At 40.5% G+C, this 26,621-nt stretch overlaps 1 protein-coding gene across 8 annotated transcripts in view; it reads right to left on the bottom strand.

The window, feature by feature from the left end:
- Positions 1-26,621, bottom strand: part of Arhgap15 (Rho GTPase activating protein 15) — a 604,300-nt gene that overhangs the window by 54,965 nt on the left and 522,714 nt on the right. For all 8 annotated transcript variants that reach the window (XR_015682721.1, XR_015682718.1, NM_001429793.1 and 5 more), the window contains one exon: positions 3,385-3,490. Coding sequence is in view for 6 of the 8 variants with exons in the window: in NM_001429793.1 (NP_001416722.1) it covers positions 3,385-3,490 (106 nt within the window). In the remaining 2 variants the exon portion in view is untranslated. The remainder of the gene's footprint in view (positions 1-3,384; positions 3,491-26,621) is intronic.

Raw genomic sequence — 26,621 nt, 5'->3', positions numbered from 1 at the left:
GCGCAAACAGAGAGCACATAGACTTTGACTCTGAGTTCAATTCAGAAAGAGGATTTTTGGACCCTGGCACTCTTTAGCTTAAATAGTCATTAAATAAGAACGTGCTTAGTGGAATCACAGCCCTGTAGAGGTTCTGGCTTTTATGGGAAGATTTCCCTCCACCTTCTGGTCCAGCTATGTTCAAGCAAGCTTTCCAGTTGGTAGCTTCTCTGCTTTGAGGGCAGAGTTTAACCCCCAGCTCTGGAAATTGTAGTTTTTCTCTGTTGACTGTAGAAGTATGGAATTCAAGTGAAATTTGGAAAATCACCTTTCCTCCCTCTCACTAAACTTTGACACACACACGTGCACGCGAGCACGCACACACACACACACACACACACACACACACACACACACACACACACACACACACTTGGTAATAAACTCTGTATGTGAAGAGCTACCAAATGCACCAAGAGTAAGGAGCAGTCTAAGGAGTCTTTGAAACATGGACATATTACAATTCTAGTTAAACAATCTTTCTATTTAGTATTCTCAAGCCTTTTGACATGCCACAACTGGCTGATCATCAAAAACTTAGAAAAATACTTAACAAGATATAATTGGGTACACACATTTATGCATAACTAAGTCCAGTTCATAAGTTGGTGCTGGGTGGAATATAGCCACACTACCCAAAAAAGTTGGTGGTTGACGATTTACTCATTTTTTTCTCATCCATATTGATACATCCCACAATGTGAATGCTTTGAAGTAACACAATAATCTTATCTAAAAATCTTAATTTAAAATATCTATTTCCAGCTTTATTGATCTAAATAAAGCTCTGACTAAGTTAGAAAGCCCATTCAGATATCAGAAACAGGCGTATATAGGCATTGCGTGCCTGGTCACAGAGAATCCTAATCCTAACTACATAGATTCTGTGTCTCTGAAGGAAGTTAGCCAATTCTTACCCAATTCCTAGCTTCTTTATTTTATTCATTTTTTTTTAAAAATTCTACTCCTCATCTTGTTCTTATTTTTCTTTCAGTTGCAAAAAAAGAGAGAAATAATTGAGATTAAGCTATGAATGTTTCTCAAGCGCTCAACCGAGGGTATGCCTTAGTATTAAATAATGTAATTTTTTATTTGTCTTTTGACTTTGTCCACTCAGAATTAGTAGGAACTGTAGTTTTTAACTGAAACTTGAAAACCTCTTTCATGCTGGGTGAAAATCTTGAGAAGAAAATAATATATCTGGGATACTTAGCCTTGTGCTAGACACTCTATGTACATACATTACATTATTTAATTCTTATAACCATGGGGTATGGTATATTATTTAATCTAGCTGTAGATGTCTGAGGCCATAACTGAAACAGTGTATAAATCAAGGACTTGGCTCTAAGCCCCCCTTTCCTATTCATTTAAGAGCCAAGTTTGCATTCTAACACTAAAGGATGCTCAGAACTTTGGGAGAACAATGAACAGGCTGCATTAGGTTAGCCCATGTTCTCTAACCCAGTGACTACTTTGGCGAGCTCTGACCTAACCAACCTTGGAGCATTATCCTTCAAATGGTAAGATGGGTCTGTTCAGTGAAGCCAAAGGAAATGCGTGGGCTATAAACAGATGCGGAATAATGGGTTATGTGCGACAGTACCAGAAGCAACTTACACATACGTTTGCACGTGCTTAGAAACAGGTCTGAACGGATACATAAAATGGCATTAGTTACTTCTGCTCAGCAAGCTAAGACTGACTGGGAGGCGACTTTCACTTTTCACCGTATATTCATCACTGCTCCTCGCTTATGTATTTTGTGTGCAGTTGCATGTGTTACATTCACAATTAAAAATAATTGAATGGATTAGTTGAACGGTTTTCGGAAATTATTCATCCCAAATAGTGACTTGGGCGATTAAGCAACTTTAATCTCACACAGCAAAACCCGCAGCTTTGGTTCACTGTTCCGTGAGCCAGGGCACCGATGCTACGCATGCAGAGTGTGAGCTCAGATGTCACCGCGTGGATCATTCTGTGCCGTGTTAAAGGTGTCAGCAGATGGGGTTGGGGATTTAGCTCAGTGGTAGAGCGCTTGCCTAGCAAGCGCAAGGCCCTGGGTTCGGTCCCCAGCTCCGAAAAATAGAAAAGAAAAGAAAAGAAAAGAAAAAAAAAAGGTGTCAGCAAAAAGCAGTAACTGTTATTGTCAAATGCAACACGGCCAGAATGGGGCTCTCAAACCCGCTTCTAGTGTTCCTCCACTAGGTTTGTCTATCTGTGTATGCAACACTGCCATTTCTCACCTTGCCTAAGCAGAAACCCAAAGCAGCACCCCTGGTTTCTCCTTCCTTTCCACATCATACCACAAACAACAGTCCACCCAACCTGGCCCACTTGTGTGATTTCTTGACTCATTTCTCTCTAAAGTGGTGGTTCTCGACCTTCTCAATTCTATACTCTTTACTTCCGTTCCTCATATTGTGGTGGCCCCCAACCATGCAATTATTTTCATTGCTACTTCCTAACTAATTTTGCTGTTGTTATGAATTTGCTAATGTTATGAACTGGAATGCAAATACCCGTGTTTTCCAAAGGTCTTAGTTGATCCCTATGAAAGAGTCATGTGACTTCATCCCCAGGGGTCGAGACCCACCAGTTGAGAACCGCCCCTCTAAAGTTGTCTTCATGTTGCCTAAACTACACGAGATTCCAGTCAATGGCATGCCTGCTGTCACAGTTGTAGTCTCTTCTCCATTCAGCAGTCAGAGCAATCTGATACTGCCTGAGTTTAGCATCTTTAGTGCCTCCTCCTTGTATTTACAATAGACTCTAGGGCTTTCTCAACCAAAAAGGACCTATGTGATGAGACTTCAGTTCCTGGGTCCACGTCATTCAATAGGTACTACTAGCCTTTTCTCTCTGCTTTCTGCTTCTCATGAGTATCAAGATAATTTGGGCCTCTGGATGTTTAATTTGCCATTTTCCTGGGATACTCCTCTCTGACTGACTACATAAATAACACCTTATCATTCAGAGACTGTAAGTCATGTCTGTTTAGTCACTGGATTTGGATTATGGTTGGAGCTGTAGCTTAACACCTGTCTGAATCATTTCATGCTTATGTTAGATAGCTATGTTGACAAGGCCTGTAATGGGTCCTGGTAATGGTTCTGAAAGTCAGCAAACATTTTCATGTTAAAAAATAGGAACCCTCAGAAGTTCCCTTTTGGCTCTTTTTCCTATTCTGAGTAGGTTTTCAGTTTCTGAAAGAAACTTGAGGCTAGCTCAAAGTAAAGATCTCTGATGGACGCATTGACGAACTTTTGTCTCAGAAATATAAATGTCCTTCATTTAGGTAAAAACTGTAATACAACATACTCAAAAACTCATATAACTTACTTGGTTAGATGTCCGAAGAGGATTTTCATGGTGTCATGATTTGGTGGAGGGAGACTTTTTACCAGAGACTTCATAGTTTCAATTTTTGCATCACTGTCTTGTTTTTCTGAAATAAAATTGAAAAAAAAAAGATTAGAAAAGGCAGAGATGTCATAGGAGGAACAAAGGGTTTCTGAGGAGAATTCTGAACTGTAACCTAACAACTAACAGAACTGATCATTAGCCCCCCCCTCACTTGTGGAGTGCTTTTTCTGTTTTGATTCTAGATTAGACACGATCACATCAAAACAGCCACAGAGTGACTTTGGTGCAATCTTTCTGGTGAGAATAGATATTAATTTGCCTTTCCAATATGAATAATGCCTTCCAAGATGTCTGTCTCCTTTATTTCTTGGAAAGAAAGTCTTTGAAGGTGTGCTCAAGTTAGGAGCTCAATGTCTGGTGGGCTGTGTAATCTCTTTGGGCCACAGATGTTCAGGAGGATGAGAGTCAGGTAATATGAGAATGAGATCAGAAAGGCGCTATCTGAAGTGGGAGGAACTGTTCAAGGAGAGCTGCCCGAGGCTGGAGAAGGCAGGGACACAGCCTGTGGAGGAAACAGAGCCACCAATACCTCACGTTTAGTGAGGCTGATGACAGATTTCTAACCTTCATGATTGTAAGAGAGCAGGTTCATGTTCTGTGATACCACATGTTGTCAGAAGGATACACAGCGTGGTAATTATAAGTGCCCTGCAAGTTATTGTAGGTATTCCACTGTCGTTTTGATTCTCTGGCAAATATTTTTAAAGGAGCAGAAAACATATTTTAATATTTTCTATGCTTTTCACCCTCGTATATATTTTGTTTTTAGCAGTAAATTAAGACCATTTAGAATCGGTCAAAGTCAGGAAGCATAATGCCAGGTAACTGACATAAAATAGGTAGTTGTTTAAACTGCATAGGCCGTAGATTGCTTCCTCCAGGATCTTCCGTTGGTACAAGTGGATGCACTCTGTCCAGAGAGCCCTTCCACTGGGAAGGGGTTATGCTCGCCCACTCTTCAGCACTGAATTCGGTGTCTCCCTTGCCAGTACGTTCTCTTTAGCCTCCAACATGATCTCCTCAGAATTCCACAGAATTCTTTGCTTGACTCCCAATATATGGGTAAGTGGCACATGAGATGGACACCACACAGTCTCCATTTTTCTTCTTCCTTGGTATGCTAATTCCACTGCGAACAGGAGGTTAACGTGTTTGGTTAAAGGGGTCTCCCTTGCCAACCTCTTCTGTAAGCTAAGGTGGCCATGTGACCACGTCTGGCCAATGAGAGCCAAAGTTATGTGGGAACTCTGCAAGGATTATGTGCGGGGTTTCATTTTGAGGCCCTTGAGCCTTTCCCCTTTCTACTTTCTAGAATGCGGATGGAAGGCTGTACTGGGAGAGAGCTGGAGAAGTGAGGCTGTAAATGTGGAACACGTGTTAGAAGCAGTGCTTCTGTAGGCAGTGAGACTTGGGTTTCTTTGACTTATGAAAATAATCCCCGGTGTACTAAGTCTTTGCAGAGGAGTCACTGGTACTAAGGCCAAACAGTTCCTATTAAGATGTCCTTCTAAGGGGTTGGGGATTTAGCTCAGTGGTAGAGCACTTGCCTAGCAAGCACAAGACCCTGGGTTCGGTCCTCAGCTCCGGGGGATCAAAAAAAGATGTCCTTCCAAAATCCTAATACATGATCTCCTGTTAATAGATACATGGATTTTATATAGTAGGCTAGGAAAGAACTGGTTTAGAAACTGGCAGTTTTCTTAATGCGATGTTGCAAAAGTAACGTTTTATAAGGCATCCTAAGATAATGTTCGCTGAGGACGGTATTTGGCTAAAGTGGAGTGAAGGCAGTCTTCCTGTAGTACTCAGCTTAGAAGCTCTACTTTTCCCTCTTAAAACCACAAAGGTCTATAAATAATGCCTCCCACAGTCAAAGCTTTCAGAACTGCAATTCTTAGAAGAGTTCCAACAGAATATGGCTTGGACCACACTGCGCATACGGAAACAAAAGGGGAAAGAAAGAGAAAAAAATCAGTGCCTACATCTCTTACTGGAATGACTGTTCTGTCATGTAGGGTTGTAGGAAACAGAACCCCTTGTGGATATGAAATTCCACACAGTGAACTCAAGGAAGATGGTGGAGACATTGGTCCTAGTTACCTAGACAAAGCTAGCTAGGCCCCTGGATGCCTTGCAGTTAATCTTGTATAGTCACATGCAATGTTGTATAAGGTATGTCCATTGAACAGATGCCTTTCAACTCCTGCATCCACCTGCATTTTTCTCCAATGTAGACTGACTGCTAGACTGGCAAGGTAATGGATTAAACGAAGGAGAAATGAATCCGCGAATGAAAGGTATGTGCGTGGGTTAGAATGCATGGGACTTAACTTTAAATCCTGTAATAGAGTCTCAGGAGCTGTGCTGGCTAGTTTTGTGTCAACGTGAGACAAGCTAGAGTCAGCAGAGAGGATGGCGCCTCAACTGAGAAAACGCCTCCACAGGATTGGCTATAGACAAGCCTGTAAAGCATTGTCTTAATTAGTGATTGATGGGGGAAGGCGCAGCCCATTGTGGATGGGGCCATCCCTGGACTGGTGGTCCTGAGCGCTATGAGAAAGCAGACTGCACAAACCATGAGGACCAAGCCCGTGAGCAGAATCCCTTCAGTGCCTCCATCAGCCCCTGCTTCTAGTTTCCTGCCTGGTTTCTGTTCCTGCTCTCCCTTTCTTGGAGGATGAACTGTGATGCGAACACATAAGTCAAAGGAGCACTTTCCTCCCCAGTTTGCTTTCACCATTGTGTTTTATGACAGCAATGCTCACCTTAACTAGGACATTTCTTATTTGCTTCGGCTAGCATCCTAAGGGGCGGTTTTATGGAATAAGCTACGATATTCAACATGCTTTGCCCAAACACTAGTGAAACCAAGTACCCTATAAATGCTTACGTTCCACCAAAACATTTTTGAGGACTAGTCTGGGTTCAGTTTACCCACTTAGAGCTCATAGCAACTATCTGCTTGCAGTAACATTCAAAATGTAGTTGCTATTTTTTTTAAGAGTGTGTGTGTGTGTGTGTGTGTGTGTGTGTGTGTGTGAGAGAGAGAGAGAGAGAGAGAGAGAGAGAGAGAGAGAGAGAGAGAGAGAGACTTGCAGAGTCTACCAGAGGGTATCAGGTTGCCTGGAGGGGTTACAGGCAGTTTCGAGCTGACTGGTTTGGTGCTGCCAGGTGACCTCAATCCCATGCAGGTCTATTAACCACTGAGTCATTGCTCCACTCCTAGCTACTAATTCTTCATCTGAGTTGTAACATACAACTGCCCACTTACCTAGGCATCAGGTAACACTCTAAACACCTTGATGATGGCCTAAGAAATGGATCTGATTGGAGAGCAGTTATATAGAGAGAAGTTTATAAACTATATTATGGTTTCCGCCTATAAGAAATGTTTCACATTACAAAGTCTTTTTAATCAGGTTTCCTTTTATTCTAGTATGTATGTATGTATGTATGTATGTATCTATGTATGCATGTATGTATATTTGTTTGTTTGTATGTGCGTATGTATGTATGTATCTATCTATTATCTATCTATCTATCTATTATCGATCTACCTATTATCTATCTATCTATCTATCTATCTATCTATCTATCTATCTATATCTATATATATTTGGATAGTTAAATAGATATTTGGGGCTCTGTTATGCTAGACTAAAGAAGAATGAAATATGAATGAGAAGTAACTATTTTCCCTGACAACGCACTCTGAACAAAATCTTTTGAAGGGTTACAAAAGTGCAATGTTTTCCCATCTAAATCAATGCCACATAACCCTTTCATGGAACGTAAGTACTGTAAACATGTCTAAGTGGGGGGTGTCTACAAACACAACTGGGTACACTAAAATCGAGAGGCCCTTTTTTAAGTCTGGTTTAGGGTGTGCCACAGTAGGACCTGAGATTACCATTTATAAGCTTGGAATGCTTCCTGTGAGTCCAGAGGCCTCAAAGACACCACAGGAAGACCTACAGAGTCAACTAACTTGGGCCCATGGGGCTCACAGACACTGATCTAAACCCCTGTACACATTAGGAGCAGATGTACAGCTTTGTCTTCATGTATGTCCCCTAACTATTTGAGTGGATGCTGTCTGACTCTGTCTCCTGACAGTGAAGCCCCTCCCCCTACATGTACTGCCTGCTTCAGCCTCAGTGGGAGAGGATGTGCTGAGACCTGCCAGAAGTAGATGTCCCAGGGCATACCGGCTTCCCTTTCCTGGGGAGAAGAGGAGGGACCCATGGAGGAGGGATTTGTAAGGGGGACTGGGAGGAGAGAAGGGAATGGACCTGCTGTAGGGATATAAAGTGAATAAAAAAAAATTGGGAAAAAAAAGGACATCGCCAACAGTCATCACTTGATTTGAAAGATACACAAATAACAGGGTTTTCAGCTATTTCTCTATTAGCATGTAGTTTCTCTTAATTGTGAAATACTCAAAAATCTGAGGAGACTGTGGTATCACCGGCTTTTTCTTTTTAACATTAAGGTTGGAGAAAGGAAAGGAACATTTCCGACATGGAGAGCTGAAGACCACTTGGCTGAACTGTATACCAAGAGTGCAAACTCTTTTCGGAAATAACAAGCTGTATTTTTCTCCTTCCTCTGCACTGATTTCTGCTTTCCTTCTAGTACCACTGAGTTTTAGACCTACTCTGTGCTCTTAATCATCATAGTTTAAGTTCCTCCTATTCAACCAGTGCTTCCAGTTTCCGACTCGAGAACCTTCCACTGCATTCAAGACATCTCTGCATTGGGTTTTTGCCATCCAACACGGATTGTAAACATTTTTTTCTGTCAACTCTTGACCTGCTGGCTCCTTTCTTCTTAAACCACAACAAACTAGAGTTGTAAACCAGCTTCTTCAAATACAATTCTACGCTACTCAGAGAAGTAATGTCTCTTTTACGATGTGAAATAGACTTTAATGTTATGATAAGAATGTGGCTTTACATTCACCCTATCATTGGTTCTTAGGGCACATTGTTTTTTTTTAAAAATGTGGTTTATCTTGCATTTATCTACAAGGACTGCCACTACTAAAACACATTTACAACCCAATTCTTTACAGAAAAGAGATAAGATAAAGTTACTTGATGAAGGAAAGAATTTGGCACAGTGAAGAATCATGGACTAAATGACCTCCAGTCACTTTTCTGGCCTTATCATCCCTGGTTTTGTTTTTTCTTAACTTATTTATAAGTGTGTATTAAGTCACATTTCAAAATACATTCTCTTGTGTTATATAGGTCCATGGATAGAACAGTCTTGATTCTTCTAGTACACAATGCATAGAAATCTTATTCATCTATTGTCTATAATTCTTAAAAGATGGCTGTATCACTGTGTGTTAAATAGGTCACTGTCCAGGGGTGTTCTTCTGAAGTGTACTATGGAATGTTAACATATTTTGTATGGAAGCAAGGTAGCCACTGTATGTTAGGCTGTCCTTAGAATATGATGATTTTCTAGTCTCAGTTGAGTTATACTTTTTGTAAGGTGGCCATTATAGAATGTGGGAAATCCACTCTGGAAATCAGTCTGGAGGTTGCTCAGAAAAATGGACATAGCACTACTGGAGGACCCAGCTATACCACTTCTGGGTATATACCCAAAAGATGCTCCAACATATAACAAAGACACGTGCTCCACTATGTTCATAGCAGCCTTATTTATAATAACCAGAAGCTGGAAAGAACCCAGATGCCCTTCAACAAAGGAATGGATACAGAAAATATGGTACATCTACACAATGGAATACTACTCAGCTATCAAAAACAATGACTATATGAAATTCATAGGCAAATAGATGGAACTGGAAAATATCATCCTGAGTGAGGTAACCCAATCACAAGTAAACAAACAAGCAGACAAACAAGCAAACAGAAATCACATGGTAAGTGGATATTAGTCCAAAACCTCAGATTACCCAAGATACAATCCACAGGCCACATGAAGTTCAAGAAGAAGGATGACCAAAGTGGAGATGCTTCAGTCCTTCTTAGAAGGGGGAACAAAAATATTCATAGGAGGAGATATGGAGACAATGTTTAGAGCAGAGACTGAAGGAAAGGCCATTCAGAGTCTTCCCCACCTGGGGTTCCAGCCCGTATACAGCCACCAAACCCAGACAAGAAGTGCATGCTGACAGGAGCCTGATATACCTGTCTTCCGAGAGGCTCTGCCAGAACATGTCAAATATAGAGGCGAATGCTAGCAGCCAACCACTGAACTGAGAATGGGGTCCCCATTGGAGGAGTTAGAGAAAGGATTGAAGGAGCTGAAGGGGTTTGCAATCCCATAAGAACAACAATACCAACCAACCAGAGCTCCCAGGGAGTAAACCACCACCCAAGAGTACACATGGACAGACCCATGGCTCCGGCTGCATATGTAGCTGAAGATGGCCTTGTTGAGCATCAATGGGAGGAGAAGCTGGACCCCCAAGTATAGGAGAATGTCAGAGCGGGGAGGGAGAAGGGGTTGGGGAAAGAGGATAACATTTGAAATGCAAATAAAAAATTCAAAAAAGAAAAGAAAACGTATACACACAGGGAACATTGTACAGTTAAAAAAAAAAAAGAATGTGGTGAGAGGCTGTCCCTGTTTGGGTAATATTCATTCTGCATCGTAGTACCCTATTTGTGGATACTCAGTATCCTATTGTAATGATACAGATCATTCACAATCCATTTTCAAATAGGAAGTTAAGTTGAGGATGGGAAATTATCCAAGCTGTAACAATTGCTTGTTTGATATTTAAAATAACATACAGTTACTTTAGGAAGAGACAACCTTAGGGGGACTTTCAAAACTCACATTACTTCACACTCATGCTATAAATAAGGAAAGTGGTTTGCCCCTGAGGACACTGACAGAAGTCAGAAGTACCCGTAAAGTATAGGATTGTTTCCTTCTTTAATGGGGGTGGAGGTGGTGCTCCTAAAACTAAATTTGGTCACCTGATTTCTACAGATCACACCGACCTCCTTTGATTGTTTCACCTGGGAAATGTCGATGCTTTGCCCATTTTTAAAATTTAAGCAACGGTAACAACTCTTCATAGTCGGTGTTAATGTGGAGACTGCTCTAGTCAGTGCACTGCCAATAGCCCATGGATTCTTTCCATGGGACAAGCTGCTTGGTGGCTGCTTTCTAGAGGCCATTTCTGGTCCAGACGTAGAAGGAAGTAGCCAATAGAAGCGATATCAAGCCGAACTGGCCAAGTAGTTATAGACATTGAGAACACAACTTTTTCTTACTTAAATGTAAAAGATGGCATTTCTAGGGTCTGTTGGCTGCTTCAGGGAGTACCAGATATCACAGAAGTGAAAATCAGCCTGCTTTTACAAGCATTGTTAATGAGCACCTTAATTTCTTCATCTGCCCCTTTATTTCTCTCTTCAGCAGTCAAGAGTCAGAACTTGTTGAGTAAATTTACTGTTTAAATAATTTATAGTGGATTAAACATATATGCACACATACAAATAAAGGAAGCAACACTTAACAGGGCGAGTGTGTGGCCCACGGCTATTACAAACCTACCCTGTCTTTGTCAGGTTTTGATCTAGGGAGCGGACAAAACGTAAAACGTCATGACAGGGGTTTAAATATAAGACATATTATAACACAGGCACCGATGAGGTTTATATCTTTCTTCTTACCCAAGGGATTATCCAAGATACTCGTTGAAGTCAAAAAGCTTTTAAGGTGTAGATTTGCTTGGCCAAAAAAAATTCAAAGTAATCCAGAATTTCACAAATCAATGAGATGATATTCTATTTAATTTATTTTGGAAGGTCTTCATAATTATCACGATTAATTACTTTATGTATCCTTAAATACATTCAGGGAAAGTAAAAATATTGTCTTGTTACTGCAATTTTTCTTTTTGGCACTTCTGGTATCCTGAGCTCACATGGGGAGGAAGTTTGGAAAACGCTCACTGACATTTAAGACTGTAGGTAACTTTTAAAGAGAGTTATTACTTGGGGCAACCAATTTTAGGATGATTATATTTTCTAAAATTCAGCAACCTAAAACTGGAATGCGTATGTGTGTGCGAAGGCTGGAAGACAATATCTGGTGTCATTCACAGGGTGCTGGCCACTGTTTTGAGGTAAGGTCGCTCCCTGATCTGGAACTTGCCAGTGTGGCTAGGCTGACTGGCGAGTGTAGCCCAGATCTCTGTCTCCAACTTCCTAGTGTTTGAAGTGTGCCCTCGCAAGCTTGGCTTTTCACTTTGTGTGCTTAGCATTGGGCTTCACCGAGTAAGCTGGATCTTACTCCAAACTTGCTCTCCTCATTTTGGAGCAATGGTGCTGTTCATCTGGATTGAAGAGGGGGGGTGAGTCCTGACCCTCCATCAGCAGGTTTTATAGGCAAAGCAGAATTCTATTGTCCTCTCTTGTTTTTGTCTTCCAAGTAATTTAGGAGCACCATGGTGACCAAATACGTTTCTGCAACTCACCAATGACACAAATTTACTTTTAGGTGGTAATCTGTCCTGTGGGAAAAAAAAGTCCAGCTCACTAGTTCATGTCTTTGGAATTGAGTTCTGTGAAAATTTTTTTAATTATGTTTATTTATGCATATCCAGTTTTATAAGTATTTTTTAAAAGTCTTAACATTGTGTGTCATTTGACGTGTTCCTCATTGTAAACCAGTAATAGATTCCAAACACGTAAGCAGCTGTTTATAGGAATTCTCTTTGTACATTTTCATGAGACTAGAAATGCTACTTTCTGAGGTTTGAGTTTTTCACACAAGTTTCCCAAAGTCCTGGTTCCTTCTATTGGTAGACAGATTAAATTTACATGGGGTTTAAAATCTCACATGAGAACAGCAGGCTTTATATGACAATTAAAGAAAATGCAATCTAAGAAAACGCTTTTCCCTGTTTTGAGTTTAAAGATGGCTTTTAGGAAAGGCATATTAAATTTTATCCAGAGCACCTGTGAGACACAAAAGGCCTCTGAAGGAGAGAGAGAGAGAGAGAGAGAGAGAGAGAGAGAGAGAGAGAGAGAGAGAGAGAGAGAGAGAGAGTGTGTTTCAGTATGGTAGCTCCCTTGTCATTTTATTTGACCTCGACACACAGCAACACGTAGAACAAGGGAACCGTCTTCAGTGAAACAAACAGCAAAACCCTTCAAGAAATGGGTTACAAAATCATTTTATGATCCAGCTCCCTCCTCCCCTCCACATTGGACAATTGCGAAATAGGGAAAACAGGCAACACGTGGCAACTTTAGTCAGCATTTCTGAGCTGGGAATTATAAACACCTCTGCTGGCCCCAGCATTTATCAGGACTGAGATATTATTACCACATAGAGTCACAGCATGGTTACTGTTATCATCGGAGAGAAGCAGCAGCTAATCTGAACGGTTGGTAAAGCCGTTACCTGCTCTGCTCTGACATTCATCATGATCATTTTACCACATGGCTCCTACATAGCAAAGGTCTTTTATCTGGAAGGGACATCACTATGAATTATTATTTGCAGCTAGGTAGAAAATTGTATGTTGTAGATACCTTTTCTCATTATAAATCACACAGTCACATCCCACCATTTCACCCAGAAAGCTGCTGAGTCCAGGGCTTTTTGCCATAGCTTGTTTTTCTTTCCTCCCCTCTCTCTTTATAGTTTCTCACAAAAAAAAGAAAGAAAAGAAAAAGAAAAAGAAAAAGAAAAAAACCCCACCAAAACCAAACCCCAAACAAACAAACAAACCATGACCCCCTCTTTTTTATTAGAAACTTCAACACAATTTTTATGGTAACACTTGTGTGGTAACGGTACATCTAAATTCAATTAATAGTCACAGGAATTTCTGGAACATCATGTAAAAGAACTGCACAGATGTTTTAGGTGTGTAGAACTTTAATGCGACCGGTTGTAAACTGCCCAATTGTTTCAAATGATCCTTCTCTCTCGGAACTGGCTAGATCACCCTCTGTTCTAAACCTTATCAATAGAATACTTAGTGGTTGATCGGACGAAACTTCCTATGCTCTATTTAAAATAAAGTGCTTATGGCATTTCTTACCCCAAATTCTTTGATTGAAAACGGGTTCTCACAGGGAGTAAAAGAGTTTCATTTGGTTAATATGGAACCTTGGAAGACGCTGCCTGGTTTAGTAGGTTAGAATGCAGTTGAAGATTCTTCTAAACATTTTGTCCAGAAAGACGCTTAGATTTCGTCTCAAACTACCAATGTCCTAATGAAATGCATGGACACAGAATGTGGAAGAAATTAGACATAAAAGGTCTGATGCTTTCGAGCCACAGGACTGAATCAGTAAAGTAATGACATTAATCTAACAATGGAAAACTTCAGTGCACAGCCCAAGTTGTTTACCGTGGGGGAAAAACAAACAAATCCTCTCTTTTAAAAAGATTGAGGCAACTAATCTTCTGAAAGAGATATTTATATATTTCCTTCTTTCTCAAGTGTCCCATTAGGAATAAACAAGCCAGAAATTCTGCACTTTTATAATGAAGAGGGAGGAGCCTTCTTTGCCATTTTGCATTTAGGAAGAAATGTGCAAGAAGACTGTGACAATTTAAGCAAATCAAGATTGTTTCAAATTGATCACAAACGGGACTTGGTGGGGTATTTTATACTAGCGTGTGAAGCGAGCAGTAAATTTGAAAGGCGGATTTTCTCAATGGTCTAGTTCTGATGTGTGCTTCCCCATTTCTTTGTGTGTTTAAAAAAGGTTTGGATATGGTGTTTAATATCGCTGTGGCTCTTTTGCAAATGAGTTCTGGAGGAATATTCACACATGAAGGAAAGCTGGTGTGCTGTGCTGCTGACAGCAGCTGGTGGGTACAAATGAACTACCCGGGTTCTGAGTCTGCGTTGAGCAAAAGGAAAAATAATAACAATAAAATCAAAATAAACACATACCACCCCAGTTTAAAAAAAAGTCATTTTTATTTTATTATTTTTATCTATTAGTTATTCTAAATGTGTATGGCCATCAGTAGTAGAGCCCTCTCCCTTTGAAGAAACCTAACCTTCATTTTTAAAGGCTGAAACAATAGTGACTTAACTGGAGGGCATCATTTCTAGGAGCCTGCATCCCTTCGCCTACGCTGTCGCACAAGTCCCTGGTCCCGGAATCAAATAGATATTATTTCAGATTTCCTCCGGAGTAATCTGTTGGTGTTCCCAGGACCAGCTGAGAGATATACATTGCTGAATTTGACGTCCAGGAGAGGCAGCCATTTGTGAAGTCAACCTGCACTTCGGTTACTCACAAGCAGCTGCCCACAGTCTGGTTCGGTCTTCTACAGTTTCACTGTAAAATGGTGGCCTAATACTCCAGCGTATTGCCTTGCAACTTAATGAAAGACCAGCAAGCCACCGTCAGGATGGTGCTTTTGTTTGAATTTACCACCATCTTGCCTTTGGAGCACACCCCCACCACCACCCCCACACCCCCTCAACCTGGGAGCGTTTACAATAATTAGTGAGGGGCTTTGCTGCTTGGAATCTCCCCCCTTTCTGGGGAGCTGGGTGAATTGTTGAGTGCTAATGAAAGTCAGAGACTTCTAGCAGTGGTGGAGCCAGGCACCGGCTCCGCAGACTGTGAGCTTCCCACTGTGAGGCAGTGCACACTTCCTGCTGTTATGTTTACCATAGTTTTAATGTCTGTAAAAAAAATTCCTGATGCAACCGAATTATGCTGTGCCCTTTTGTTTATACAAAGCTACCCTTCCCGGCCACTCGCTGCCCCTGTTTTAACAGATTCTGGTTGCGGCTGCCCCCCCCCCCCCCCCCCCCCCCCCCCCCGTCTCTAACAGAAAAGTGCCCTCCTCAGTTTTGTGGTCATCCTTACCACTTCAGCTCTGACAAGAGCCCAGCTGATTTGCAGCCTGCCTTGCAAAGTCTATGCAGAAGTTTTTTGGAGAACCCACACAGAGCCCGCTTTGGAGGCACCTACCTAGGACAGCCATCTTCCTCTTCGCTGCACTGAAATCTTATCCTAGTTAGTGCTAAAGCATCAAACTGAGTCATCTGGTCTTGGCAACTGCAGCTTAAGACGCGAAGGGTTTTGGGGAAGTGCTCAGTGTCTTTAAAAGAATCCTCTCAAAAGCACCCGAACTCATTGTAAACTAAGTAATGTGCTTTAAGATGAAGTCAGAGACCACTGGAGTTGTCCTTGCCTTAAAAAAAGAAAAAAGGTCACCTCAAAGATGGTCATTCCCTTATATTATAAATCGAATTCGCCAAGTGTGATGTACAAGGGAGTTTTTAATGAGGACTCATGTAACTTTTTGAATCCTTTCATTCCCAAGACTCAAAAGGAGGATGCACTCCTTTTCCATTAGATAGTGTGGGTATGGAATGCATAGTAAAAAAAAAACAAAAAACAAAAAAACAAAAAAAAAAAACAGCACTGGAGAAAGTTTAACTTGAATGTATCAAACTCCAGGTGCCAGAGTTTGAGGGAAATAACCAATAATAGCCATTTTTAACATATTTGATGGGACTGATTATGCAATGCGCAACTCTAAATGGCTTATAGCACACTGTAGCATGGTTCCATCCCATTGGCTACAGTGGGGTGCAGGCAGATGGATGACAGTGACAGGGAGTGAAGTGCTTTTGCTTAGCCGTGCGTTAAGATGCCATCCAGAAGCTCTGTGCACTGCAGACACTTCATTAGGATGCCAGGGTAATGGTAAACTACCACTCAGAGTGACACCCCATTTCCCGCTTACTGAGCGCTCCAACCTCGGCAGATGTCAACAATCTCGCAGAGCTGCGGAGCAGACCTAACTTTCCAGCCACTTTGACTCCAATTTTTCCCTTCTAACAGGGCCATACATTATGGCAATATGTAACGGCAAACACCTCACAGACAACAAAACCTGTCCAGTTCATTAGAGTTCAGGGCTGCCCTGCGTGGTCTTCGCTCTCAATGAGGAGGGGCGGGGCGCTGGGGTGAGCATGCGTCCATTTACTACCTCACCCCCCAAAATTCTTGCAGGAATCCAATTTGAACTCAGTGTTAACTGGGTGGCGAGCTCTGATTATAAATGGTTGCTTTTCGATCAGGACAGAGGTTGACTGTTTCTTTTAATTAGTCCCCATTCCGATGGAGTGTGGTTTTAGAATTCTTTTGTTAAAAATTCAGGCTCACTTCCGGTATGGTTCTTACTTGTCTGCCAAGAAAAGGCAGAGTGAAGCATCTGGGTGGTATTTCCTCTGCAATGTATAACTTGGGGCCATTCGCATACCTTCTTTCCAGGGATCCGAGCCAAGAAGAACCTTTTTCTATGATGTAAATCCCACTTTTCATATATATAAAGAACTAAGGTGTGTTTTAGATAAGTGAAAGAAAAAAAAATCTCCTAAATGGAAAAATAGAAATCTGGAAGTCATCATTATAATGGACAGATTCACACTTGGTGATCCAAAGTCTCCTCTTAGAAGCACAAAGGGGCAAATGCAGGTCTAAAATGGCTACAGTGTACCATGCTCCCTTTCAGGGGGATCGGCACTTCTAGGTAAAGGCACAGAGTGAAGGAGAAGCCCAGAGCACAGGCCACAAACTGAGCATTTGAATGTCAACTTTCAGTGTGATACCCTCAGTGAGGAACTGATACAAAGGATGACTTTTGGTTTGAAATGGCACCTGGCTGGCACACCTAAACCTCTTGGGACTTGCCACTCAAGATGCTTAGTGACAAACTTTGCCTCTCAAAGTAAGTCAAACAGAGACTGACAGTCAGTACAGTAATAGAACTTGAGACCGGTTTATGGGAAGATATGTGAGATCTGGTAAGTGTTGGTGTTGGGACTACCTGGGTTTCTGACTGGTTGAGCCCACCATCCAGAATGCAGACAGAAACTTCCCAAACTTCTTCAACTATCTTATTATAGACCTAAACCTTCAGAAGTATGCTAATCAGGATTATTTATGTAATCTCTTCCTCAGACAGGAAATGGTATTTGTTGTTATTTTTTTTCTCTTGTCCTCTTCTCGTCCCTTTGAACTACAGAGCAGGATTTTTTTTTTAACCTGGGGTAATTCAGAGATAGCAACATCCATGAAATATTCATAACACTATAAAAGGAAGATGGAGAGGTTACCCCTTGTTAACTGCACACACTACCACAGACATTGTCCCTCACAAGATGCATAGGGTGGAGACCGGTGGGGACTCATAAAATACTGCTAGGGTTCAATTCTCAGAGTTCAAAGAATGCAAGCAGGTCACCTCTCAGAGTGCCAGAACATCACGGGCAGAGTGGGACCCTTTGAGAATTGTGAGAACCAGGACCACAGCTTTGTCGCTTGACTCACCAGGATAAAAAGTCCCAGACTAGAAAAGAAGCAGAAGGTTAAAGGAAACAGACATAAAGTACTGGATCCATTTCTACCTTTTGAGGTGAGCACAGAGTCTTCAACACATATGAGAAAACAGTAGTTCAGATAAAAGCAGAGTGTCCAGAGCAGTCTAGAAGTTTCACAACGACCACAAGACAATTGGGCAGTTCAGTATCCATTGGATTTTATGAAATGTGATGCACTGAAAGCTCACAGATATAAGAGGGGGGCACGGTATGATGAAAAGATCCTCAAAGCTGAAGAAGGACCAGGGTAAAGTAAAAATTAAATCCCATTAAAAGCCAGATTGTTACGGTAGAAAGTTAAGTCAGTGGTGTGGACCACAAACAAGAGAACTTTCCCTAGAATGTGGAAGCATAGATAGCAATGAAGAGGACACGTCAGATGTCAGAGAGCTAGCTGATTTATATGTACATAAATGCTCTGGGAAAATCATAACATTTGAAAGACTAACAGAAATCTACGTGTAATGATCAAAGATGAATTAAAGACAATGCCTGGGAATAAGGGCGAAAAATCCTTCTGGAGTATTAAAGGTGACAGGTTTGAACACAATATAACTGATAACTGCATAGATACACTATTGAGAGAGATTTTGGTAAAACTTTTAAATGATGAGTGTAACGCATTTCCTTACAAACATTGAACTCAAAACAGGACTAAATAAATCAACTCATAGGCTTTCCTAAGACTTTCCTCACCAAATCCAACAAAACAAAACAGAACAAAAACACCAAAAAAAAAAAAAAAAAAAAACCAACCAACCACCACCACCACCACCACCAACAACAACAACAAAAACCCCAAAGCAATAACTAATGAGTTTAGAAGGGAACTTTTGTGTGGCCCAAATTATCTACATTCTCAAACAAATCGAGTATATCAACAAATTGTCATTTGTTTGCTAAGTCATTAGAGGGGTATTCTCATCTATGCAAGATGAATAATATCACATCTTTCTTGAAAGTGACTTGAAACTTACTTGCCCACTGAAGGGTTTGAATTTACACCTCAAGAATAGAGACCTTACAGGGAAAACTAAGTATCTACTGAGTTTGGATCCCAAACCCAGGAAAACATTTGCCTTATTGCACTTCTGCTTCTGTTTTGCTCAACAGGAATGCTCAACAGTTTCTGCAACACCATTGAGAGGAAGGGGCTGGAGATGGGCAGCCACTTTTCAAAACAATGACGGGTGCTGTTCATCCTGGAGTTTAGTAACAAAGTTCTACTGAGGCATTGTGCTGGAAGGAGACTGTGTCTGTTTCTTCTTCCTCTGGTAAAACAAAACTGTACAGACATGTTGACATCTGTTGCTAAGAATCCACAGTAAGCATGTGTTCCTGTAACAATTGTTTTGAAGAAATGTAGCGAAAAAGTAGTTAAAGTAATGAAGAAGGGAAGATGAAGAAACAGTAGGCATTATGTGGAATTTTGTATATCATTGATTTTATAATTATGAATGTGTATCCCCAACACAAATGTAGTATGGATGGGTCAGAAGGAAATAGCTCTAAATCACCATAAAATTGGGAGTCATTTTCATAGTCTCTGTGTTTTAAGTAGATTTTAAGTTAATTTTAATTGCTATTTAAGATCTGTAAAAAAAATTCAATTTAAGATGAGTTTGTACAATAGTTTAGGTATGATATAATTATAACTCACCTAAACATGTAAGTCGAAAGCTTCGTAAGAAATATACACAAGTATTAGTTGAATAAATAATATGTATTTTTAAATTTTTGATGTATTTTCCTATTTTTATGGCAGTATGGGTTTATGACAATAAAATTAAGGCTTGGTGTTTACAATATGAGAATCTTTTGTTTAGTTGATTTTGCAAAAATAACTAAGCTCCTTACATAGGTCAGACCATTTTTGGAAAACTCACATGCCTTTTTTTCTATGACATTCCTTTAGGAGTTGGTGGTGCTGTTGACCTTTTGGTAATTGTGTTCCAGAACTGAGTAGAACGTGTTTGTACTAGCCATTTTTTTTCCTCCTGGTTGAATATATTGGGTGGAGAGGCTTTTGTTGAGCAAGTGCAGGAAACCCAGAGGACTGTATGTTTGCAATCCGAAGGAGCAGAGACCCTGCACTGTGTCGTGGAACATGTGTTCTGGTTTTGTATTCTAATTTCTAGCTCCTCCCCCATCATCTCAGTTCTTAGGGTGCTCTACTGTCTTCTAGGCTGCACCTTAGAATAGTGCAACATGGACTCCCTACGCCATGTGCGTACAATACCACTGCACTGCACAGAGGCGAAGCTGTTGATAGACTGCCAGGCTGGAAAAAATAGGCAGCTGCTTTCTTGTTTGCAAGCACAGAATTCACCACCGTTCAGCCTTGATTTCTCTTCTCTTTGGAAAACATACCTATTAAGGCTCTTTTTTCCTTGTAAAATTAAAAAGGAGGCAGTTATTCAGCTACTGTACATACTTAAACCTCAATTTGCCTCAGTTTTCAGAACACGATAGATATTCGTTGACCAAATCAGCCAGGTAATTAATTGATTTCGTTGTTTAGCGGATCTCACACACAGCCATGATCAGAGAGATGCTTTAGTAACCAGTAGCCAGCTCTTCTGTACACTAAGCAGAAATACAAGGATCCGAAAGTCAAACCTTAGAATGTAGAGGTTGTTGGATAGGCAATAAATATTTGATTAAATGTTGGTCAAAATTGATGTTTATTTTGCACGGGGCACAAGTCTACTGGGCTAGGGCCCCGCTATAGCTGAAATACTTAAGGGTGCCCCCTGTTGGTTAGCCATAGAAATACACTTTGAGCCTTCAACGGCCATGTGGCTAAAAGTGATTTGGAGCAGAAGCAACATAAGCTCCCATATTTGATTAACGTAAGTTCCTAAGAACTTTTCTGTTTTTCGAAAATAGCTTAAAAATTTCTGTGCTAAAGGGTATAAAAGACAAGACCAATTTCCAACAAATGGCTCTAAATGGAAGCAATTCGGAAATGTTCTAAGCAGAAGTAAACCAAGTAGTAAGTTAGTGCATATGACAATGGGATATTTTAAAGACAGCAAAGTGATCAATTCTGTGACATTTCGCAAAGCCTCTTCTCCTAAAACCAATTTTTGGCTGAATTAAGAAAGAAAATAAAATTATGTTGTTGTTGTCTTTTTAAGATAATCCAGTCACAGCCCTCTTCCCTGCTAGATATATTCCAGGACTTCAGGAAAAAAAATGGTAAAGGGATGCAAATGTTTTCCCTTTCCAGCAACATATTTTTCAGAAAAAGTAAACAGTGGTTCCTCAGGGAGATTCAAACGTGAAGACTGTTTATTCCATCATTTGAATAGGACGAGACCTGGCCTTTGACTTGAACCACTACCAAATTTCAGACTGTGAGGAAATTGTTCTACATTTCCTGACAAATTGAGTTAAGCAGACATTAAGTGGGCTTTAAGAAAACAAATGGCCATCTTTATCACAGGTGGACACTGATGGCTTAATGGGGCCTGGGCTGATTGTATCACTTCTAATGGCTTGCCGGGAAGCATTAGGGTTTTTGCATAAAGAACTGGCATTGCGAAGCCGGCTAACACAGACCTGTCAAGCGCTCTGTATCCCTTTGTGCACGGAAGCAGATGTTTGTATGTATACTATGAACTGGCATTAGAGCAAGCGACAGATGCCTGTCTGAATGCCAGGTCTGTGAATCTTTACAGCAGGAGCATGTTCTGAGGAGGTGCAGCCCTGCCCTCCGTCATAGGTAATTCCCAGCGGGACTTGCTAAATCCCGGCTCCGTTTTCATTATTTGGCTTTCCCAGCAACTGGATGAATGTGTCTATCCTGAAAATGCAAGACGAGAGCCCTCCCGAATTCTTGCAGATTTGCAAATAGCTCAGCTGTGTTTTGAACTTGCACTTTGCAGGCAGAGCTTTTGCGCTGCAATCGCAAACCGACTTACTCAGAGGAGCGGGTGGCATTACAGCTCTCTAATTAAAACTTACTTCAGTGTTTCTCTGCCAGGCTCCCCCCCCCCACCCCCCCCCCCCGAATCTCGCTAGATTCCCACCCCAGCTCTCAAGGAAATGCGATTTGAGTTCAGAGGTTTTCCTAGTCCGTAACGTTCAAAACTTGCACTCTGGTTGTCTGTCAACAATAGAAACAGGTAGCATGCCGTCCGTTAAACAAACACAGTGCCCCCTCACTTTTATTTGACATTTTATTTGGCTGTGACAAATGAGCAGCAGTTGGATTATAACATAATTTGTCTTGTCTTTATTACCAGCACAAAGGACACCATTCATTAATTATTCTGCCGTTGCAGCTTAACACGGACTGGAAAGGTCCCTCTTCGGACAGATGGCGGGGACGATGTTATTTATATCAATCAGCCAAAATCCTCAACAAGGATTACTGTTCCTGAGACTACAATGATTTATTTCTTTTTACCTCACCCTCCCTCAACCCCTTCTGCTTTCAGAAATTTCTCTATAAAAACGAAATTTGATGGGAATCTTAAAGCAAAGCCATATTTAACCTGTTAGTTTGCAAAACAACATGCATGCTACATCAGTTTAACTGCGTGACATTAGCTGCATATTTTTAAAACTGCTTGGGGTTTTTGATCTTTCATTCCACAGTAAAAGATTAAGGGAAGGTCTCAGGGCAGCAAGTTCAGAAGTTTGCCTCTTGTGTGACACTGTATTGCAGTGGCCCACGGGACCCTGCAACCCTAATAAGGATATTGAGCTGTCAAGACATTTCTTTTTTTTTGTCTTTGTTGAGATGAGATGATCCATCCCATTTCTGCCCATCCAGACTGTGCAGACTTGCTATAAGATCAGCTGAGGTTTTTTGGCTAATATAAAAATAATAACTAAAACAAGCAAAAAGACAGAAACACTGTTATCCTGTTTGAACTGGGGTCAAGCTGAAGAAAGGGAAGTGTAGCCTTTGATCTCTCTTCAGTGGATACCTTTGTTTATCACCCAGAGGTGGTAGCTGAGGAGGGAGGGGGTGGTTTACCTTGCTTGTTTGGGGTGGATAACGATTCTAGCAAATTCAATCGAGTATTCATAAAACACCGGACTGAGTACAGAGGCGTGGCATTTCTCTACCTCTTTTCCCATAGTGTTTCTGAGATGCCAGTGCTTCTGAAAAATATTTTGAGAGGTGCACGTGCAAAAGAGCATAAGAATCCTGGAAGCTGACCCATGGAAAGTTCTTTTCAAAGTTCTTGATGAATATAATAAAGAAAATAATGCAAAAAAGTTTTTTTTTTGCCTTCAGAAATTATTGGTATAACCTTGCTCTCCGGATTAGTTTGCAAATATTAAAAGTCCCATCAAGACGAATATTAGCAACATGCAAATACCCTTGCAGGTTGTGATTAAGATTTTAAATGTATCCTTTTGCTTTTAGTTAATGAAAAACAAAGTCTTAGAGGATCTAAGTTGTAATTTATTAAACATGAAAGGCTCCTTGATGAAATATAGAAATGAGATATATTTTGCATTTCAAAGATTTAAGCTGACAACTTACTTGCATGCAAATAAGAGCAAGATTTGTAAAAATATTTGAAAAGAAATTATTCCTGAATGTACTTATTACAATAATGTGGCATGCAGATAAGAGAAACACACAGCATTAAAAGACATTCATTTCTCCAAAGTCTCAAAATTAGCTTCTTCCTGCCATTGTGTATTAATGTTCTTCTTCAGGAATGCAGCATATTAAAGAACTGAACAGAATTAGTAATAAATTTGTTAATTACAAATTTAAGCAACACAACTGTGTTGTTTTCCCAATATGTTTTTTTTCCAAAAGCAGAATTGCTAATGCATTTTAATCATTTATGTATAAACATTTGAGGATAAAATATTCTGAAGTTTATCAATTTCAAGAGCTGTTTATTTGCTAGCAAAATAGGCCATGTTCTAACAACATATATCTTATCATTTCTGCTCATCAAATCCCCATTTGCTGAATGCAAATTTCCCTGGTCTAAGTGCTCTTGCACCTCAATTTAAATGAATAATAGGATTGACTCTATTAAAATCAGTTTAAGGGTTGCCATGGGTGACATATCGGTAGGGTTAAAATGAGAAACAGAGGTCATGGAATCAGTCCTTCCAACCTGTTTTTTTTTTTATCATAACGAAGCATATGTAAAACTAGACGAAGGCTTAAATAACAATATGTCACTTAGGCGGTACTTACTCTGTAGGTCTTCTTAAAAAAAATCTTAAAAAAAAAAATCACAGAGTATTTCCAATAAAATAAACGTAAGAAATTACGGTGCCATCCACAAACCCGGGAGTGGATTCAGTTGCCGTTGCATTGAAAGTGAAGAAATAAGTTTTTATATTGTTATCCAGCACTGGCAGGTTATAGATTTATGGAAATACTAGAACGGCCCCCAGAAGTAGCTACTATTACAGCAATGTCCCCTTACAAAGATCCAGCAAGGTGCTATTACCAAGCTGACGCAGCATATCGGGAGGACATTCAACCCTTCACTTGAGAAAGTCTTGCGCCCCTCCCCAACCGATGAGCTTTAAGGAATTATTTACAGAGTGATCAGCAAATACCACAATACCAGGACAGAGCTGGGTAGGAGGTGATGGTTGCATGTGGATTACTCGAGTTCAGGAGAGAGAATGAGTGTCTGGGCATGCTGGGATATATAAATCTATAAGTACATGCATATATTCACATACACGTGTAGGTTCACATGCATGCTTATAAGCATGTTCGTGGATATATGTGATTGTGGTTTTGACTCTTGATATTCATAAAGTCAATCCCATTTCTTAGACTTACAGTCACATTCTTAATGCTGATTTTATATTATTTATGATTCTCATTTGGATTTCACAGAATCACATTTTTGTTACAAGTGTCAGATTTCCTATCTTTTTCTTTTTTTTTTTTAAAAAGCTTGCAATAAAGGGGGGGGGGATCTTATTTGCTAAGGTTACAGTGTTAGTTTAATTTTCATAGAAGTGGTAGAATATTTTGAAGTGAGTAACATTTACCAAGTCATTAGTTTTATGCAAACTAGGAAGGAAGATGAAAGAAAAAAAATTATCAATTATTTATAGATTGTTAAAATGTATCTTAGTGCACTGCTACTGTATAGAAATGACAATTAGCCAAACTTACCTTCTTTAATTAATAATGCATACATTATGCTCTTTGGGCAGATAATCACCAGCTCTACAAATTTGTTTGACACTGTTGAAGATACCTATCACATGAGTTAAAAAAAGGAACAATGCTTTGCCAGCTGCAGCCAACTCTTAGCCTTCTAGAAAACACTTAAAATGCTGTAGCAGTTCCAGGGAGCAAAATGGCGGTCCTTAAGCTACTTGACACAGTCAAGAGAGTCCCCAACCTACAGAGTGCAGCCTGCCATGGCTTCTTCATCAGAGAACGCTCATTAGTAGAGACTTTGCTTTCCAGCAGAAACTCTCATTCTCTACATCCTGCATCTGGTTTTCACAATTTTAGGGTGAGTAGTTATTGAAGGGACGCTGGTCTTGCTATTTGTGTTTGCCCCCATTTTCTGAAGTGAAATGGAGACGTATGATTGGATACAAGGACGCTATCTGAAACCTGAACTCTCACGGATAAATAGGTGTGAATGGTCACTGTGCTCACCACGGAAAATTCTGATCAACCCTATGATGGCAGGATTGTGTTGTCACGTGCCTGTCAAAATGTACTTTAAATAAAACAGTAAAATAAATGCAAAACAATGTAGAAATATAATGTAACAGCTGCCAAGGTAGTTTAGGGGGAAAGGGCATGTGCATCAGACCTGATGGTTTAAATTTGACCCACATGGTAGGAGTGGACTTTCTCCTGTAAGCAGTCCTTTATTTCCTACACGTGTGCCATGCTGTAGCACGCATACACACACACACACACACACACACACACACACACACACACACACATATTATCAGAAGTATCTATCTCTAATATGCTTAGAGATGAATAGGGAAATCCAGAAGAATTGTAAAAACTGCCTATATTTTCATTTTTTTTTGAAGATCACAAACCCAGTTTTTTACTCTGTTGATAAATCTGAAGGTGATGGCAGCTACTGGGAAGCCTGTAAAAGTTGCATGCACACTACTAAATAAACGTGAAGAGCGGGGGCGTCTTATTTAATCTGAGGCCGTCTAAAGCATGGGGGTTATATTCAGCTGTATTGTTGACTGGTCAATAGTCGAGCTGACACTGGGGCCAGGTAGCCAGTTGACTGTCATTGACTTCATCTGAGACACACACACACACACACACACACACACACACACACACACACACACACCATGAGGTAGCAGCTTGTGGCGTTTGGAAGGAGGAATGAGCCTGGTGCCGCTTCCTCCCATATGGTGTCTAACAGGCGCCACTTCCCAATTGCTCCCTGAAAAGGTGTGCCTTTTCAGGGGATAATGCCAAGTCTTCTTTGTGCTATGGTGTCTTTGCATTGAAAGGTGATGTGTCTGGCACATTTGGCAGGCTGCTGTGAAGAGGTTTAGAATTTTCCACTGACTTTGGCTATCATTTGACAGAATAATACTGTACCTGACCAAAGCTGGTGATGTGAATTTAGGATTGGGGTTGGGAAGCAAAGGGGGGGGATCATTTTTATTGGTATTGCTCATTATTGTACTTTGTAAAAGAGAAAAAAAATTCATTTTGTTGCTTTAACATTTTTTTATCCTGACAAGAAAATCTGGCACCTAAGGCAGGCTTATCACTGTGAGTAAATTCTGAATGAGAGCTTTGACATGTGGGGATAGT

The sequence above is a fragment of the Rattus norvegicus genome, chromosome 3 (genome assembly GCF_021556685.1).
Source record: "Rattus norvegicus strain SHRSP/BbbUtx chromosome 3, alternate assembly SHRSP_T2T, whole genome shotgun sequence".
Lineage (NCBI taxonomy): Eukaryota > Metazoa > Chordata > Mammalia > Rodentia > Muridae > Rattus > Rattus norvegicus.
The sequence above is the reverse complement of the archived record's forward strand: the minus strand, read 5'-3'. Positions and strand labels throughout refer to the sequence as shown.